At 39.1% G+C, this 16,097-nt stretch overlaps 3 protein-coding genes across 8 annotated transcripts in view; 2 read left to right on the top strand and 1 right to left on the bottom strand.

Moving 5' to 3' along the window:
• The window catches only part of FILIP1L (filamin A interacting protein 1 like), a 183,902-nt gene extending 181,355 nt beyond the window's left edge, over nucleotides 1-2,547 (top strand). For all 3 annotated transcript variants that reach the window (XM_079309418.1, XM_079309419.1, XM_079309420.1), the window contains 2 exons: nucleotides 236-420; nucleotides 1,683-2,547. In XM_079309418.1, coding sequence (XP_079165544.1) covers nucleotides 236-420; nucleotides 1,683-1,773 — 276 coding nt within the window. In that variant the 3' untranslated portion in view covers nucleotides 1,774-2,547. The remainder of the gene's footprint in view (nucleotides 1-235; nucleotides 421-1,682) is intronic.
• Nucleotides 1-5,829, bottom strand: part of CMSS1 (cms1 ribosomal small subunit homolog) — a 218,045-nt gene extending 212,216 nt beyond the window's left edge. The window contains exon 1 of the mRNA XM_079311511.1: nucleotides 5,734-5,829. Coding sequence (XP_079167637.1) covers nucleotides 5,734-5,788 — 55 coding nt within the window. The 5' untranslated portion in view covers nucleotides 5,789-5,829. The remainder of the gene's footprint in view (nucleotides 1-5,733) is intronic.
• A 925-nt stretch (nucleotides 5,830-6,754) lies between these two features.
• Nucleotides 6,755-16,097, top strand: part of TBC1D23 (TBC1 domain family member 23) — a 31,316-nt gene continuing 21,973 nt past the window's right edge. For 2 of the 4 annotated variants that reach the window (XM_079311905.1, XM_079311907.1), the window contains exons 1-5: nucleotides 6,833-6,908; nucleotides 12,705-12,831; nucleotides 13,530-13,641; nucleotides 13,888-13,993; nucleotides 15,612-15,816. In XM_079311905.1, coding sequence (XP_079168031.1) covers nucleotides 12,785-12,831; nucleotides 13,530-13,641; nucleotides 13,888-13,993; nucleotides 15,612-15,816 — 470 coding nt within the window. In that variant the 5' untranslated portion in view covers nucleotides 6,833-6,908; nucleotides 12,705-12,784. Of the gene's footprint in view, nucleotides 6,909-12,704; nucleotides 12,832-13,529; nucleotides 13,642-13,887; nucleotides 13,994-15,611; nucleotides 15,817-16,097 lie in introns of all 4 variants that reach the window. The other 2 variants (XM_079311908.1, XM_079311906.1) reach the window with 1 other exon arrangement.

Genomic DNA, 16,097 nt, shown 5'->3' with positions numbered 1-16,097 from the left:
CCTCTTATTTATACTCTGAATTTAAATCCATTGAGATTCTTTGACATTCACCAATTCAGTAGGTAAATTAAATACAAAGCTTCTGCCTCATTCCCAACAAGATAAAGGAAGTTTAAACAAACAGCTCTAAAAGCAATGCATTCACATTTACAAAGTGGAAAAAGCACTACCAAGCTAAAAACACAGCTTGTTTCTTCTCCCTAACCCATTATTTATTTTCTCGGTTTATTTCCAGATTACCAATACGTTCCGTCGTTCAATTCCAACCCGGATCCCCAAACCAAAGCCTGCAAGCACAACCAAAGCACCTGTCAAAATTCCTGCTGGACATCCCAACAAACCCCTCCAGGAGGGCCCTTCTGGAAAGATACGCATTATAAGGACTGTGTCTAAAGCCTGCCTTCAAAGTGGAGGGAGAAGGTAAATAATTTTCTGTGATCTGGGACATTAAAATGGATTTAAGCCATCTGAATCTTGGCAGCAATTGTTTCCATTGGAGAAACATCAGAAACCATCCACATGGCCAGCACATCAACAGTCACCAATCACAGGACATCAGGACAGCCAAATTCTTACGAGCCAAAATTAACTGCCTGTCTCCAGGGACCATGCTCTGCTCCACTTTTTCTGGAGCAATTCTGGATTTTTGCTACTCATAGTACAGGAGCACAAGACACAAATAATTTTCTACTATAAATTCAGTTCTGACATGTTCTACAAGTAATAGTAAGGTTATTTCAGCAGATTTATAAAAAGGTGGTTATATGAAGAGGGACTACAGAAGGTGTCATGTTTTCAAAGTTGGTCTAGCCAAGAAGTGTCTCAGTAAGTTCAACATTAAAGATGGAATGGAGACAGACATGGAGAAATCTCTTGTAAAACATATTGAATTTAGAGAAATGCAGAGCTCCTTGCTGTGCCAAGCATCACTTTAAAAGTATGTTGTGAAGATAAGCAACTCCCTCCTCAAGGAGTTAACAAGTGTGATTATCTCTGCTACGATTCATGCAGATGTTATGTTAGGAAAAGAGATGTGAGAATCAAGATGGATATTGTTTGCATCAGCTATATAAAATTCCATCATTTGGACTACAGTATTTAGATTTCAGTTCAATTAAAAAGTATTTAAGAACTGATCAAAATTAGTATCAAGCTTAACAGCAAGATGTGGCTTACAGCTTTATTCTTGCATTCTTCCACAATCTTGCCCTTCCTTTCAACTCCTCACATTCACTTAAAATATGTAACCAGATTCATTGTTCCTAGTGAAAGGGTTTTCTTTTTAACTGAACTTTTTGCACAAGAAATTCTAGTTCATCCATAAGAGAATTTTGCCTTTTTGCTTTTCTTAAAGCATAACTTCTTTGAAAGACTTAAAATTCAAGGTTTCCCTTCAGCCAACACACACACACACACACACACAAACCTCAAACAAAAACATTAGAAAAGACTCCATGCTTGTTGTTACCAATTTTCTGAAAAACAGCAGTTGTTGCTCTTCAAGAAAATTTCTCACTGTCTCACAGAATATTAAGAAAGACTAACAAAATACTACTACTACAGCAAGGAACTCCCACACAAGACTCCTTTAATACCAACTAACACTAGTCACTGCTTTAAAATATAAAAATGTACGTATTTCTCTGGTATTAATGTCTCCCTTGTTCTTCTTCCCTTAACAGAGTGCATTCCAACAGTCTAAATGGCTCAACTGATAATACGTGGGAAAACTCCTTACACATAGGTGTTTCTTTAAGAACTGCCAAATCCTAATTCCTAAATAGAGCAAAAGCTGGTGGTGAACACAGTGCTATAGCCAGAACTGCAATCCTTTTTCTGAAGCAAGGAGAGATTCTGATGCATTCAGTTACCCCATTTTTCCCTTTCATTTCACAGCTAAAAGTTTAACTTAACCACTGAGACAGTACAACACATTAGCATTGCTGTGACTGTTTGTGCAAATCCACAAGAAACCTATGCCTTCCTCTACAGCTTCACAAGAAATTCTCTAGAAGTACTTGAAAAAAAGTTTTAAAAGATCAGTCTACTGAAATATTATTTCAGCTGTGTCCTACAAGACACATCTGTGTTAATATGCAGACATTTAAGACTCTTCCACAGTAAAAAGGAAATGCTTCCCATTTTGTTCACTAAATCTACAGCTATCAAGTTCTGAGAGTCTGCATCATGTATGCTCAGAACCCAACACAGCTCACAGAAGAACACCATTGCAACTTGCAGAATGGATGTACATTGATGTGAAGAAACACAGATTTCAGAAAGCAACTGTCAACTTGGCATGCTTATCAGAAAGATATTGAAGTACTGACCAAGCTCTATTACAAGGAAGAGCAAGTCTTCAATGAGCCAAAAATAAGAGATACAAACCTCCTCATACAGAGTCCAGCAGCAGAACTCAGCTCTGATCATGCAACAGTGCTCCCACTGAATGCACTACAATGAAGAGTCTGCTTCTCATTAGCTACAAATCACATATTACAAATTGATGTTAACTGGCACCTTTCAGTACACAGAAAGGAAAGAGAACCCCTGGCAACAGAAATCAATCCCTGCAATAGCATTCTTTGCTTTAGAGCCCACACAGGACCCCCCAAGCACTGCCAAATCATCCTCTGTGGTCCCATATTATACTTCCATCTATTTGTGCTGCTGACATAGAAGAGTTTTGCTCCTGTCTTGCAATAACACAAATAATTTCTATCTATGAGGGCCAAGCCTCTCATAGGTAGATCCTACTTAAGGATCTAAAACTGACAAATGGGGATACTACACTCCTATGGGATTAAGGGTGACTCAGAAAGCATGGAAAATGAATGACAAAGAGTGGTATTTAAAAAGGAGGAAACTGGAAGAATTTCTGAAAAAGAGAAGTCCATCCCTCTCCCTCAAACTGACTGGAAGATGAGGCACACTGGCTACAGGCAAGATCTGGACATTTATAGCACTGTGAGAATTGTTCTTTTCTGTTCACAGAGGGAAGAGGAGAATCTTGGTGTCCTACACCAGTACAAAATAAACTCCTCCGAATTCCTTATTCTTTTCTTTGTAATTCTAAATGCAATATAAAAATCACATGAAGACTGGACAAAGTTGAGACACTAACTGGAAAAAAAGAAGGTAAGGAAGTCCTGCAGTTGCATGACATGGGACATGAGTACCACTAAACCAGGCTGCTAAGTAGAGAACAATCCCTAACCACTCCCTCCACAAATCTCATCTCAAAGGCTTGCTGAAGGCATTATCAGGCAAGAATCTATAGTTTTGTCATGTGACAAGGTAAAAAGATGGGTATCTCTTTAGCATTTTTTCCTTGGGTTTTGTGGGCTTTTTTTACATCTATGAATCACTTGCAGCAGGGTAAAAATTCATGTCTTAAGGTGAGAGTAATTACCTCTAATCTTTAATATGGACTCTAAAATAATGACTTCCAATGCTATGGCCAAAAGTAAATTTAGAATTACATATCCATACACTAGGAGATGTATTGACATATATTTTGTGTTTTCGTACTCTTTAGGTGGAGTGCATGAACAAAGTTCATACTCATTTTAACTACAAGTGGCTAAAATCCAAAACACTTTTGAGAGCTGAGTTCTGACAAATATTCTGTAGGTCAGAACTTATTCTAGAATTAATTTTAAAGGATCTGGCAGAAGATCAGTATTTCAAAAGTAGATTTTGAATTCTGCTTTGCACCTGCAGTTATGGCAGAGATGTTATTTTTAAATAGGTCAGCAAATGAGGCCGAATAGTATTTTTTTAACAAAACTTGATGATTCATAGAAATAAAATTGACCAAGTCTTTCAAAGGTGCTCAGTAACGTGCAATTATTTTCTTGTACTGCTGCCTACATTATACATTGTGAACCCTGATTTCCTCTTTTATGCCAATCAATTTTAAAGCATTTTACAGTATCAATAAGATGCTGTACAGATTTTACTGTTTTATGTGAAAAATAGCTACACAAAATAAAAGTGACAGATGTTTTATGTTTACTGATAGCTTGTGTCAACTTCATCCAACAACAGGCTCCATATAAAGAGCCTGTCAACAAGTTTACAAAGATGGGCTGCAGACAGCAGACTACCTGGTTTGCACAACACTCACCTGTAATTACTACTCATAATTCACTCAAAGAATGTTCTTGGAGTAAAGTATACAGGACTGGGTTAGACACCTCCAGAGGTTATTTTCCACCTTAATTCTTTCAGCAGCTCAAAAGCACTATTGCAAAAATCCTAAGTTTTTCATAACTGGAAAAGTTGTCATTCACAGTCTCACCTCAGAGTCAGATAGTTCATCCATCACATCAAAAGTTTATAATCAAAGTCATGCTCTGTATGCAGTTCCTAAAGGAAAGCTGCCAACATTGTAACAGTCAGCTAACCACCCATCCCAAATGAAACCTGTAGTGGCTGAATGCACAGGTAGGCTCTTAAGGAAAACTCCGAATGAAGAGCATTTACCACGGAAACTGGCACTGCTTAAGGAACCCACATGAGACTAAAAACAACAATTAAATGCTCAGAAGCATAATTAGGTCTTGCAAGTCCTCTTTATTACATACATACAACTTATATTACTTCCTCTCAAACTATTCTCCAAGCATTTTTCATAGGAAATAAGCACCAATTATCAAGACATTAAAAAAACTGGACTCTTTGCAGAGGTGCAGATAACTCCCAGTAATTCCCAACTCTTGCCAATATAATATTTAAAAAACAATCAATAAATTAGGGCACTATAAAGTCTAAAGTCATTTTAGTTCCCTCGATCTACCTCAATTTTCACACTAAAATGTGTGCATTTACTAAATGTGCATTACTAAAACATAAGCATTACAGATAAAGCATTTTACAGCTTGTGGTCTTGAGACACATTGAAAAAACACAAGTGTATGAGACAGGTACCATAACCATCAGGGGAAAAAAAGATAAATCAGTCACAGCACCATGGTCCAAGGAGAAATGACTGGAGAGAACTTGTTAACTCTTGCCCATTTACAGTAACACATGGCAAGGGTGATGCCATGCACCTCAGTGAGCACATGGGTGATGCTTTTCAAGTACCAAAGATACTTTTGCCTCCAAAGGCTCTATCTACAATGAATTTACTGTTTCCTAGGCCTTACAGAACTGCAAGTAAGCTAATGCCGGTAATGGCAAACACAATCACGGAATATTCTGAGGTGGAAGGAACCCACAAAGATCACACATTATGCAAAAGCCTTTCATGAAATAAATTCTTGGGAAGAAAATACAGTTTGGAAGGTAAATGAATGCAAGAGAGAGGTGAGCTCTGAATTCAAAGCAAGAGGTTTTCCCATTCCCCTTGCCCCGCTTTTTAAACTTGGCGAAAGTGTACTTTTGTTAAGCGGGGTCCTGTTGTTACCCAGGTATTTTCATCGTCTGTCCCAGGGCTCACTCAGATCAGAGACCGGACATCACCTCGCCGCAGACATTCTGCTCACAAGCAAACCCGCCCTCGGTAGCAAGCAGGGAAAAACAGGCACAGGGGGAAAAGCGAGTGAGAGTGGAAAACCTGCAGAAGTAAATTAAAAGCAGAGAAGGGAAAGGCGGAGGCGGGAAGTGGAAAAAAAAACCCAAAAATCCAACGTAAAGGAGGGAGGGCAGAAAAATAGGGTGGGGGGCTGTCTCTTGGACAAAGTGCTTCAGTGGCAGCGTGGGGAGCGGGCTCCAGGAGAGGAGTACCTGGAATGTCGCCGCTCGCGGTGTCCCACCACGGCTCCTCCAGCGTGTCCCCCATGCCGCCGCCGCCGCCGCGCCTGCGCACTGCGCGCGGGGCCGGGCCGGGGGCGGCGCTGCCTCGGGCAGGCTGTGCCACAGCTGACAGCGCATCTCACCAATAGTCCTCTGGAAACGGAGTATGCCTTTAAGTGCATGCTGGGGAATTTTTTATGTTTTTTCTTTCTTTTCTTTCTTTCTTTCTTTTTTTTTTTTTTTTTAAAGTGGAAAATATAGAAGTGAGAGAAACAGGAAAGGAATTAAAACTATTACCCCGTTCTTCACAACATTCATTTAATTTCCTCAGCCCGGTGTCATACTGTAAAATACCTACTTTCTTGGTTGAGGTAATTCGCGCAATCTTTCCTGAGGAGCAGAGAGGTGCCTGCGGAAGGCGCGCGTTACCCTGGCATGAGTGTTGCCCATGGGGCCCATGCCGCAGGAGCCGTGCCGCTCCCGGCCGGGGCGCTGCTGCCGCCGCGCAGCCCGAGCCGCGCGAGTGAAACACGCCAGTGCAAGGACTGCACTTTCTCGTAAGGCGGCACTGTTGCTCCGTGTATAACCCGCTCCAATGATTTTTTTCTCAATTCCATTGAAGTATGCTGTTTTCCCCCCTTTGAGGATGCAAGTGGGTAAGGAATGAGCATGACAGAGAGCATTAGTGTTGTTCTGCCCAGGGTAGCTAATGGACGTCACCAAGTGATTTTTAGCCCTTGGAAACTGCGTGAGACTTGTGAATTTCCCCGACCCGCGGAGTACGCCCAACCTGTGGCACATTAAACACTGTGGGGAAAGTCAATAATCAAACCTACATCTGGCAAAGCAGTACAGCTTTATGAAAGTCGAAACCATTCAAACCTGCGGCAGAGCAGCTCCCCGGCCCTGCTCTGGGGGCGCTGCAGGCGCTGCCTCAGAGGCGGAGGCCGCTCCCGCCCCGCTCCCGTGCCAGGCTTCCGCGCTTTGCGGCCCGCGCCCTCAGCCCGGCGGTGGGGAGGCGGCGACAGCGGCCGGGAAGGGGACGGGCTTGGGGAGCCGCGGCCTCGGGGAGGACCCACCTCCCGAGCGCGCTTTACGGCCGGGCGAGCGGGCACGTCAACAGCGATGGCGGAAGGGGAAGAGGCGCCGCCGCCGCCGGGCAGCTGGTGAGTTGTGGGGGTGTGCGTGCCCCCCTCCCCTCCGCTCCGCATCGGGGACGAGCGGAGCGGGGCCGGAGCGCCCGGCCCGCCGCCGCTCTGCCCCCGGGACCCGCCGCGCTCGGGGCGGGTGCGGGGTCGCGCCGGGAGCGCCCCGCAAACGCCGCCGGCGCTCGGCGGCTCCGGGTCCCCGAGGGGAAGGGGCCCGTCAAAACACGGGCGAGACGCGAAGCGAGGGCCGTGCCCAGCCTGGAGCCAGCCGGTCGCTCCCGTTTAAAATGACAGCTTTAATGTGCGGTAGGAGCTGCTCCAGGAGTCTGCCTGGAGTTGCTTTGTTCAGTTTGGCTTCCCCTTTCGCTGCGTGCCTGCTGTCAGGAGCAGGTGACAGTAGTAGGTCTTGCCTCGTTTTCTGAATGATTTTGCTCGCCACCCTCCTTTAGTACAGCTATTGCTTATAATGGGTTTTACATTGAACCTCTAGGACAAGAATAGAGACTATTTCTGGAGCGTGTATAGGATCATTTTGATGGTAACAGTGATGTGATTTTAGTGTTTGTTGCATGCGTATTCACTCAAAATTGCCAAGGCTTAAATAAACATATGTTTAAACACTGAAGCTGTTCTTACTGCACCCAACTTCTCCCTTTGCATCTTCACTTTGTTTTTGTCTGTGCTTCTGCATTGCATGTGATTTCTTTCTGTGGCTCTGTGCCATTGCTCTTTGTCCTTTCCACGTATATGCTTTTCAAGCAATGACTTTACAGACCTGCTTTTTATGATCACTTCCAGTCTGATTTTTTTTGCTTTTAGGCTCTGTGTGATGTAGCAGATTCAAGTTTCCTGCAGTCTGAGCCTAGCCTTCTTTGTGCCTAGTTATCTCACTGTAAAGCAGCCACAGCACACACACAGGTGTGTGTAGGTGGAACCTCTTCTTTGTCTAGCTTGGTTCTACAAATACGACTCTTGGTATCATTAACTAGAAAGCTAAAGTTAGTTGGTATCTTTTTTTATTCTTGTTTTTTTTTTTTCTTTTAGTTACAGCCTCAACATTTATGAAGCTTTTCCTATAAGCAGTGTTGCATAAGCATTATTTCTAAATAAAGACCTGACTAGGGCCATATAATTACAAAGCGAGGGATGCACTCTTGACACTTTGAAATATAACCCTGGACATTGAATAAGAACCATACCCCAAATACCTCTGGAAAAAATACTTCAGATAACTTCCATTACTAATATTGGAATAATGTTGCTGTCTCCCAGATCATGACCAACTTCTCTAGAATTTCTTCTAAGGATGAGAAGAAGTGTGTTTCCAGACACATTTCAAGGCACAGCCTGCAATGTTGATATTCTGATTGGCAGCTTCAAAACTATAGTAAACTATGCTGATGATACTAGAAAATGCAAACTTGAAGGCATTTGTTAAAACAGATTTAAGTCTTTACGGGAACAATTCAAGAGTTTTATGCTTAAATGCTGCATTAATATGTGACAGTGCATCCATTTACTAGTTCTGTGAATGACAAATTTGCATTCCTTACTGCTTGCTTAGTAACTTCACGTGGCTTTTTGGGTTTGTTTTCCTGTTTTGGTTTTTGTTTAAAAGCCAGTTTCAGTGGAGTATTTGCTTTTATATTTATGCATTTAAAGTGTTTGTATTTATATTTCAGTGGTGTGAGCAGTTGTTGTTGAAAGAGCTTTTTGGTGTAAATTACTACATTGTCATATATTGAAGTATGCAGGATTTCAACTTTAAAAAGTACCCAAACATATAATGCATGTAGTGATCCATATGTATGCCTGAGTTTACTGGGAGCAAAACTGGCAGTGCTGATTCCATGTCCTCTCCTCACTTCCTTAGGAGGATTAAAAGGCAGATGGGATTTGGTGTTCAGTGGCTGTTGCAGCACCTGTAGAATCCAGATGTGCTCATGCACATAAAATTCCCTGTTTGTTTTCCCTGTGTTGACTTGTCATGCAGTGCTAGTATAAGTGATTTGGGTGAGGGGAAAGTGTCACAAACTAATTATGAATTAAACCCCTCAACATCTGTACTGACTGCTTGGTGTTTTGCTCAACAAAAATCAGAGAACTTTGCCACTGCACAAAAAAATGAAATTAAAAAGAAAATCCAGCATCACCACCACCCCAAACTTTTGTATAGACAAAGATAAGAGTGTAGTTTGGTTTTTTTCTTCAGTAAATACAAGAAGTTGCTATCATCACTTTTGATTTAAAAATGAGCAAAATAATTTTTAAATCATATACCTTGTTTGCTAAATGTTTGTTTTGAGTTATTTGGCATATACTCAAGAGCTAACTTGAGAAATTGCTAGCACTATTTTGTTCCGGAAGATGTATCTGTCCAAAGCTAAGAATGCTGTGAAACACAAAGGAGGCAGGCTGCTTTCAAACTGCTGTAAAATATATTTTTTCCTGCAAGTTTATTTTAATCATAATTTCAGTCAGTGTAATACATCTAGTCAGTAGACTGTTTAGACACAAATAAGATGGCCTGTTATTAGTTAAAATGTTTGTAATGGGAAGTTATTGATTTTTCTTGCCTTATTTATCAAGGAAACCGCTGATTTGAACCTTATTTTTCTTGTTCAGATTTTCAAACAGATTAATGGTTATGAATTAATTTCTAAAACCTTTTTGTAGATGTTTGTTTAATATTCAGACTTCAGGAAACTTGATCAAGTCATAATTTTTAAGATCTGTACTTGGGAAATCAGGACCTGAAGTAGCTAGATATAACACTAACCACAGATGGAATTGTTCCTGCGCATTTAACTTTGCACTGGAATAACTCATCTTATGGTCCCAAAATGCGCTGCAACTGCCTAAAACAACAGGGTGACAAATCTATTTCCAGTGTATCTTTTCCATTCTCACAATGTGAGTAATTAGTACTTGGAGACATAGTTATTTCTTCTGAAAGCCCATGAATAGAAAAGTCCTTTCCAGTTAACCATGAAATTGAAGAAAAAAAATCTCAGGGAACTGTTTTTCTCCAAAATTCTATCGGAGAATAAAAGATGTTTCAGTGGTGTGCTGGATACAATGGATATTTTGAAGCAAATGTGAGGGGTTCGTTTTTGTTTGTTTTCAGTGGAGAACAAGCACTCATTAATTTCAATTCAATATCCCTCTTGTTGAGGCTTTTTCCTGGTAGTCAGGAAAATCCTGAATTAAAAGTAGGAACTGTAGTAACAGCTTCTATAAATGTATGAAATTGATTGTAGTATTAACACTTTATGTAGTTTATTGATCACTTACTATTATCTTTTCCCTGCTGTTCAGATTCCCACACTTTTAATCCCTTCACTAGTGTTTATGAGTGATTATTACCAAGTATCTCAGTCACATATAAATAATACTTATAAGAAGTGGCTTAAGCTGAATTCCCAATAGCTGATCAATTTTTCTTGCCACCAGCTTACACATCTTAAGTTACAAAAGGCCTGTTTAATATTTGTGAGGATGGCTACTTATTGATTATAATAAGTCACCAGACTGGCATGAATGTAAGAGATCCTTTTGTAAGTATGGAAATACACTGCACATACACTAATAGGAATATATTGTATTATGACAATTTGAAGTATATTATGTGGGAATTTATCTTTCAGGCCATGGCTTGGGTGTAGGCTGGAATTCTACACATCTAACCAAAATCTTGAGTAGCACCTAGAAACAGGCAGCAAAGCCATGGCAGAGCAGAAAGTACAGTTGTTCAGGTCTGGAGGAGTTTGCCCACAGGGAGAAGTGCTGTTTTCTGTTCAAAATAAGTATAGTTGTCCATGTGAATAGAAGACTTCCTAGCCACTCTTCACTCGTGAAAGACAAGGATCCAGATTGTTAGCAGTTTGCTGGAATATTTATAGAGCAACTGACAGAAATAAGGTAAAACACAGCGAGTGGACATGTGTTAAAGTGTTGAAATCACTTTCATGTTTTGTACTTTGCAAGTTAGCCTGAATAGAAAGTTTACTAGAAAAGAATTTATTTAATCTTTGAAAAGTCCTTACTACAGCCTGTGAGCAATCTTGCAGTTGATGGAGAAAATGAGCACCTAATTGAATCACAGCAGAACAAAGCATTTTTCCCCCCCTGCTGTTATTTCATTTAACTCCTTGTTGGTAATACATCACATCTCTTCATGTGGCAGATGGGCATGTCAGTGTCTTGCTTTGTGAGATGAAGTAGTAAAACTGGCATTTGCTTCTCATCTATACAGTGTAGCTAGTGGGGGTGACAGCACTTGGAAGAAGTTTTTGCAAGTGGTAAAATGTTGTCAAGCAGCAGAAGCACACATTTGCAGATAACATGTTTAGTTGCTTTTAACCCATGCACAGCTTCTTGATTACTGGATACTAGTAACTGGCAGAATTAGTGCTTGTGGGTTTGTGAAACATTCTTTTCCAGGTGATTCTGTAATTAGTGTAGATGTAGTTTTAAGTGTTGTTTCAAGTAAAAATTACTTTTTTGTTCTCAAAAGAGTTTCTTTGGGTGATACAGAATTTCTGCTTGAAATGGAATGTGTACACAGCTATTGCATTCATTTCCACATATCTGTTTAATACTTGGGATATAGTTGTAGCAACTAGTTGTATTTTGTGTGCTGTAAGTCACAGCCTGGCTGTTGCTCTCTAGTCTGTTTTTCATACACAGTGTTCACAGAAACGTGCAACATGTCTAAGAGCACTTCATTCTCTCCAGCTGATGTTTGATTTTGGCTTCTGTTGAAGCTACATCGTATTAGAGTTCATGCAGTTCTACTGAGAGCTGGGAGGTCTCTGTCTAAATGTCCTGCAAATACTTGATTTTTATTCAAGGCTGACTGATCCATTCATTTAACTTTTCAGGCATTGACCATTACGTACAATGGGACAACAGGATAGGTGATGAAAGTGCAAGTGTGCTTCCATATTCTGCTTTCCCTCCATTTCCCCTCCATTTCTTTCTCAGGAAAGGGATTGGTAACCTGTGCAACCTCTAGTCCCATACAAAACAAACATTGAGATTTTTTTTCTTTTTTTATAATACTGAAAATGTGAGAAAATAAGGGAAATCAAAAACTCTTTGTAATCTGTGCTTTTTTTAATCCAGATTTGCAAAATTACTTGAATAAAATAGAGTTGTGCCCCAGTGTATATTTGAAATATGATTTAAAATGAAAACCAAAAAGTAGTGGCAAAGAAACTGGCTGATATAATGCAAGGAAAAAGGCTTACTCTTCAGACCTGTAAATACTTCAAGTCTTGAGTAAAGCTAGTTAAATATCTGCATGCCTTCTTCTAGATCTGAGATTTTAATCTATTTGTCCTAAAGGATATTATTTAGAAAATCAGAAATATGTGTTTGAAATTTTCAGGAGACCAAACTTGTGAACTTATATATCAAAGAGTTAGTTGTATATATATGCAAATTAAAGTAGACAAGAGCTCAACAGCTGACATTCTTTTTCTGTGGCTATTTGAATTGACTATGTCATAGTCATGGAGTAATTGAGAATTCCACTGATAAGACTTTAACATCTGTTACTCCATGTGTATAAATAGGTGTGTTATTCACCAGGAATGCATCTTCCCATGTGAGTATCTGTCCTGGAGAAACAATCATGTTCTTTGTTTTGCTCTGGCTATAAGCCCCCTGGATGTGTGTTTAACTCACCAGGTATCTGAAGCAAAGCCTTTCTTAAGGCAGATGTCAGAGCAAGTAGAGAAGAGTTAAGAGGATGTAGCAAGGGAGTTTTGCCTGGGGACCCATGTGTCACTGCCATTGCTATTTTTCCAGTGAACCTGTGTTGCCACTACTCTGCTACGCGATATTGAAATCCTGAAATCACCAGATGTGGTTCTCCCATTACTGACAGCATGGAAACATTGAACCAGTCTGCAGAAGCTGTCAGAGAGATTGTAAAGTAATCACTCCTGAATGCTGAATTCCTTCTTATCTATAATGCTTGTAAACTTTTGTTGTCTTACTACAGCAATTGTTGTTAATGTTTTTCTTGTCAATTTGTGTATTTGGCTACTCTCTAAGTTATTAACATTTTTTGTATGTTTTAATTCAGACTTGTGAATGTGTCCATACTTAAAATACTAGAACTGTATAGTTAAATAAATTTGAGTTTGATTAAAAGATCTTTTCACATTTCAGGGAAAAGTGAGGTTAAAAGCTGACTGTTCTAAACCTTTGAAATAAGTGCTTTGTTTTCTAGGACATCTAATATTTTATTTCAAATAACTCCACTATTTAATTTAGGTGTAATGTTTGCTCTGTGTGTGTGAAAACCTACTGAAATCAAAAGTTGCTGAAACTAATAAACTACAACTGAATTTGCATTTTTATTATACATTTTTCTACCTTGTCACTTAATGAAAACAAAAAAGCAAACTTCATTTTTCTTGTAAGTAAGATGAATGGAATTAGAAGTTCAACAAGCAGCTTTAAAGTAGAGGAATAAATAACATTTTGCAAGTTTTTCTCTTTAGTAATTCCCAAGCTGTCTTATACCTTTGCATATGTGTGGGATTTGCTTGACAGTAGCCTTCAATCTACATAAACATTGAAAAATAGTAGAATTGATTTTTTTAAATTTACATTTCATTATTTTAGGATAAAAGATCTTGCAGATGCTCTAGAAGAAGGAGGTTGTGATCTTGAAACTGTAAGAAACATCATTCAAGGAAGGCAATTGCCTGCTGATCTAAGGGCCAAAGTCTGGAAGGTAAATATGAGCTTAAATCAAGAAGCAGGAAATACTTGAAGTTGTGTTTCATTTGAGGTTAAAGATTTAATTGCCAGGCATCTCTACAGAAGAGATGTAGTACTGGAATTTTAATACACATCTATGTTGATTCAGTTTAAGAATAGTTCTCTTTTTTTTTTTTTTTTTTTAATTACTGTGTTCAGTAATTGAACAACTGCAAAAAGAGACTGAAATATTTAGAGGGCTTTCTGGTTTTGTTTTCAGATTGCACTTAATGTTGTAGGAAAGGGAGACAGCCTGGCATCCTGGGATGGCTCCTTAGACCTACCTGAGCAGAGTATAATTCACGAGGATTGCCAAGAGTTAATTGGTAAGTTGTGTTACATTTACATCATCAGTTTGAAAACTTCTGTATTCTCAGTTGTCTTAAGACTTTATTTCAATTAAATGATCTGAATGATGTTTACATTTTGGAGGAAGCTTTGAGGAGGAAGATGAAAGAGCAGATAACAACCAGAAAGAAACTGTAAGAAAACAATAGTCTTACCTATACACAGACTCTGGGAGGGTGACATCATGGGAGTTTATAGTATTAGCTTGTAAGTGACAGTTTGCATAGTCAGAAAGTTTTGTGAGATGAAAAGATGATAATTGTTTTCCAGGCTCCATCTTTTAAAGCAGACATTCTTTGTATAGTGTCCTTCAAGTTATTAATTGTGGAAGGCTTGTTTTTTAATCTGAAAACCTGCTGGATCAAGAAAATACATATAACATTTGAGAGAAGAAATATATTAAACATTTTGGACTTCAAAAGCTGTTCTAAAGAAGGATACTTTTTAATAGCATTTTTAGTGAAAATGAAAGGCTGTGTTTGTGCAAGCAAGGTGCTGACAGGACAAAGGAAATAATACTCTGGTATGTCTTCAAGGAGCTGCCACAGGATCTGCTCGGCAACTCATCACAGAACTGGTCAAACATGGTGCAACAGCATTGATATCAGTGATCACTTGATGGAATCAATGCTGACTCATAAATCAGGATACATCTCATTGTTTCAATAGGAGAATCTTCTATTTTATTACCTATCACTTTATTTATTCTTGTGCAATTGAAATTTAAGGCAGAGGATGGAGTTGGTGCATGTATACATACCTGCAGTTTCTCAACTGCATTTCTACACTTTGTAGGCCTAAAATCTAGTAGGACTTATTTTTCTTCTCTCTATCCTGTAAAGGAAAGAGATGGGGTAGAATTTCCACTCTCTTATTTAATCATAATCTCTTTTCAGGAAGAAGAAAAAATTATATTCGTAACTTACAAAATTGAGCACTTCAGTGGCTGATAGTTGTCTTTTTGTATTTATTGTCTTCTTGTAACTGAGGAGGACACATTTTTCCTAGAAATTTCATGCCGCTGTGTTAATGTAATGTGTACATATCTTTTTCCCCCATCCTGGACATAAAAAATGTTATAAGTTAATGCTAAAATTTAAGTCTGTAAGCCTAGCTGATCTGAAGCCAAAACTTCTGATTTGGATAAATTTGCATGTCAGTCAGCTTTTGAGAAATTGAAGGTATGCATTGTGGGTTGATCTATGTTGAAATTGAAATTACTTTTGTTGTAGAGTTGAGCCTAAGTTATGTGCTAAGCACATCAAATCGGAGTAGAAGAGGAGCATTCTGTGCATTAAAAGAATCCACCTCTTTCTTTCATCTAGATCCTGGAAACCTCAAACTTTTCATCTCGTTGTTTTGGTATTTAAATGATATTTAAATGTCTTATCCTTTTATAAAATCACTTGTACTTTGATATCTTTCTAAATGCCTTTCTATAAGAATTTAATCCAAATAGCCAGCTTTTTGTTTGTCCAGTTTTGTTGGGTTTTTTCCCCTGATCAGTCCCTATTGGTGCAATTTTGCTATGAAATAATCTCATTCAATTTCTCTGAAAAGCCTTTAACACAGTTTATATTTCTGTGCCTATTTCAGAGCAGTTGTCAGTGCCAGAAGAAGAGAAGTCAGTATTAATTTTGGATATTGAGTCTGTTATTACATTTTATTGTAAATCACGCAATGTTAGATACAGTTCTTGCCTCGGCTGGATACATCTCCTCAAACCTCTGGTGCACCTTCATTTGCCTCGCAGTGATTTGTACAACTGCTTCTATGCCATCATGAATAAATTCATTCCAAGGTAAAATTCATTTCCATATGTACTATTTTTATTGGCAGTAGAAGGATTCTCTGAAAGATGTGCATGTTGGTTTTGCCTAGAGTAGCATTGTTTGTAGTCATGTTGTCAGATTCTTTCTTTCATGTGATCATAAATTTCAGTACCTGTTGGTTTGAAATCCAGGAGATGATTGGGTTGGTTTAAGAAGAGTTAATTGGGTCAGTTGCAGAGTTAGCATGTGACTGATCTACACTCAGTATGCCTTTTAAAGAACTATCCTTTAATGCAATATCAAAAACATT

The sequence above is a fragment of the Erithacus rubecula genome, assembly GCF_903797595.1.
Source record: "Erithacus rubecula genome assembly, chromosome: 1".
NCBI lineage: Eukaryota > Metazoa > Chordata > Aves > Passeriformes > Muscicapidae > Erithacus > Erithacus rubecula.
This window is presented reverse-complemented; position numbering and strand designations above follow the sequence as displayed.